This window comes from Malurus melanocephalus, unplaced genomic scaffold (genome assembly GCF_030028575.1).
Source record: "Malurus melanocephalus ecotype Western Australia unplaced genomic scaffold, MMel_1.1 scaffold_10542, whole genome shotgun sequence".
Classification (NCBI taxonomy): domain Eukaryota; kingdom Metazoa; phylum Chordata; class Aves; order Passeriformes; family Maluridae; genus Malurus; species Malurus melanocephalus.
In genome coordinates this window covers 1-1,012 of record NW_026633772.1, presented here as the reverse complement: position 1 = coordinate 1,012, position 1,012 = coordinate 1, and the positions used below count along the sequence as shown (strand labels likewise).

The following is a 1,012-nucleotide window of genomic DNA, read 5'->3' as shown; positions in this document are numbered from 1 at the left end:
CTTCGACGAGCACGGGCTGCGCTCCAACGGCGCCGAGCTGGCCCTGTGAGCCCGCGGGAGCGGGACGGGCTCGGCATCCCGGCTGCCTTCCTGGGAACCGGCTCGGCATCCCGCCTTCCTTCCTGGGGACCGGGACGGGCTCGGCATCCCGGCTGCCTTCCTGGGAACGGGCTCGGCATCCCGCCTTCCTTCCTGGGAACGGGCTCGGCATCCCGCCTTCCTTCCTGGGAACGGGCTCGGCATCCCGCCTTCCTTCCCGGGAACCGGGACGGGCTCGGCATATCCCGCCTTCCCCAGAACACGGACCCTCAGGGGATCCCAGCCCTGCACCGCCTCTCTGGAACGCGGACCCTCAGGGGATCCTGGCCCCACACCGCCTCTCCGGAACACGGATGGATCCTCGGGGATTTCGGCCCTGCACCGCCTCTCTGGAACACGGATCCTCAGGGGATCCCAGCCCCATGGACCCTCGAGAGATCCCAGCCCTCCACCGCCTCTCCCGGCCCCTCAGGGGATCCGGCCCCATGGACCCTCAGGAATCTGGCCCCACACTGCCTCTCTGGAACACGGATCCTCGAGGGATCCCAGCCCTGCACCACCTCTTTGGAACGTGGACCCCGAGGGGATCCCAGCCCCACGGACCCTCAGGAATTCGACACCCCTCTGGAACACGGACCCTCGAGGGATCCCAGCCCTGCATTGCCTCTCCCGGCCCCACAGACCCTCAGGGATCCGGCTCCATACTGCCTCTCTGGAACAGGGACCCTGAGGGGATCCTGGCCCCACGGACCCTCAGGGGATCCAGCTCCACACCGCCTCTCCAGAACATGGACCCTCAGGGATCCGGCCCTACACCGCCCCTCTGGCACACGGACCTTCGAGCGATCCGACCCTGCACCGCCTCTCCGGAACAAGGACCTTGAGGGGATCCTGGCCCCATGGACCCTGAGGGATCCGGCTCCATACTGCCTCTCTGGAACACGGACCCTGAGGGGGATCCTGGCCCCACACC

The 1,012-nt window shown here is 68.4% G+C and overlaps 1 protein-coding gene across 1 annotated transcript; it reads left to right on the top strand.

The window, feature by feature from the left end:
* Positions 1-50: 50 nt before the first annotated feature.
* LOC130588711 (collagen alpha-2(I) chain-like) lies at positions 51-1,006 on the top strand (the record flags this gene model as incomplete). Its single annotated transcript, XM_057389600.1, has 2 exons — positions 51-424; positions 660-1,006. Coding segments are annotated over 2 exons (638 nt in total), but the record flags the coding sequence as incomplete, so codon positions are not given.
* Positions 1,007-1,012: the final 6 nt, after the last annotated feature.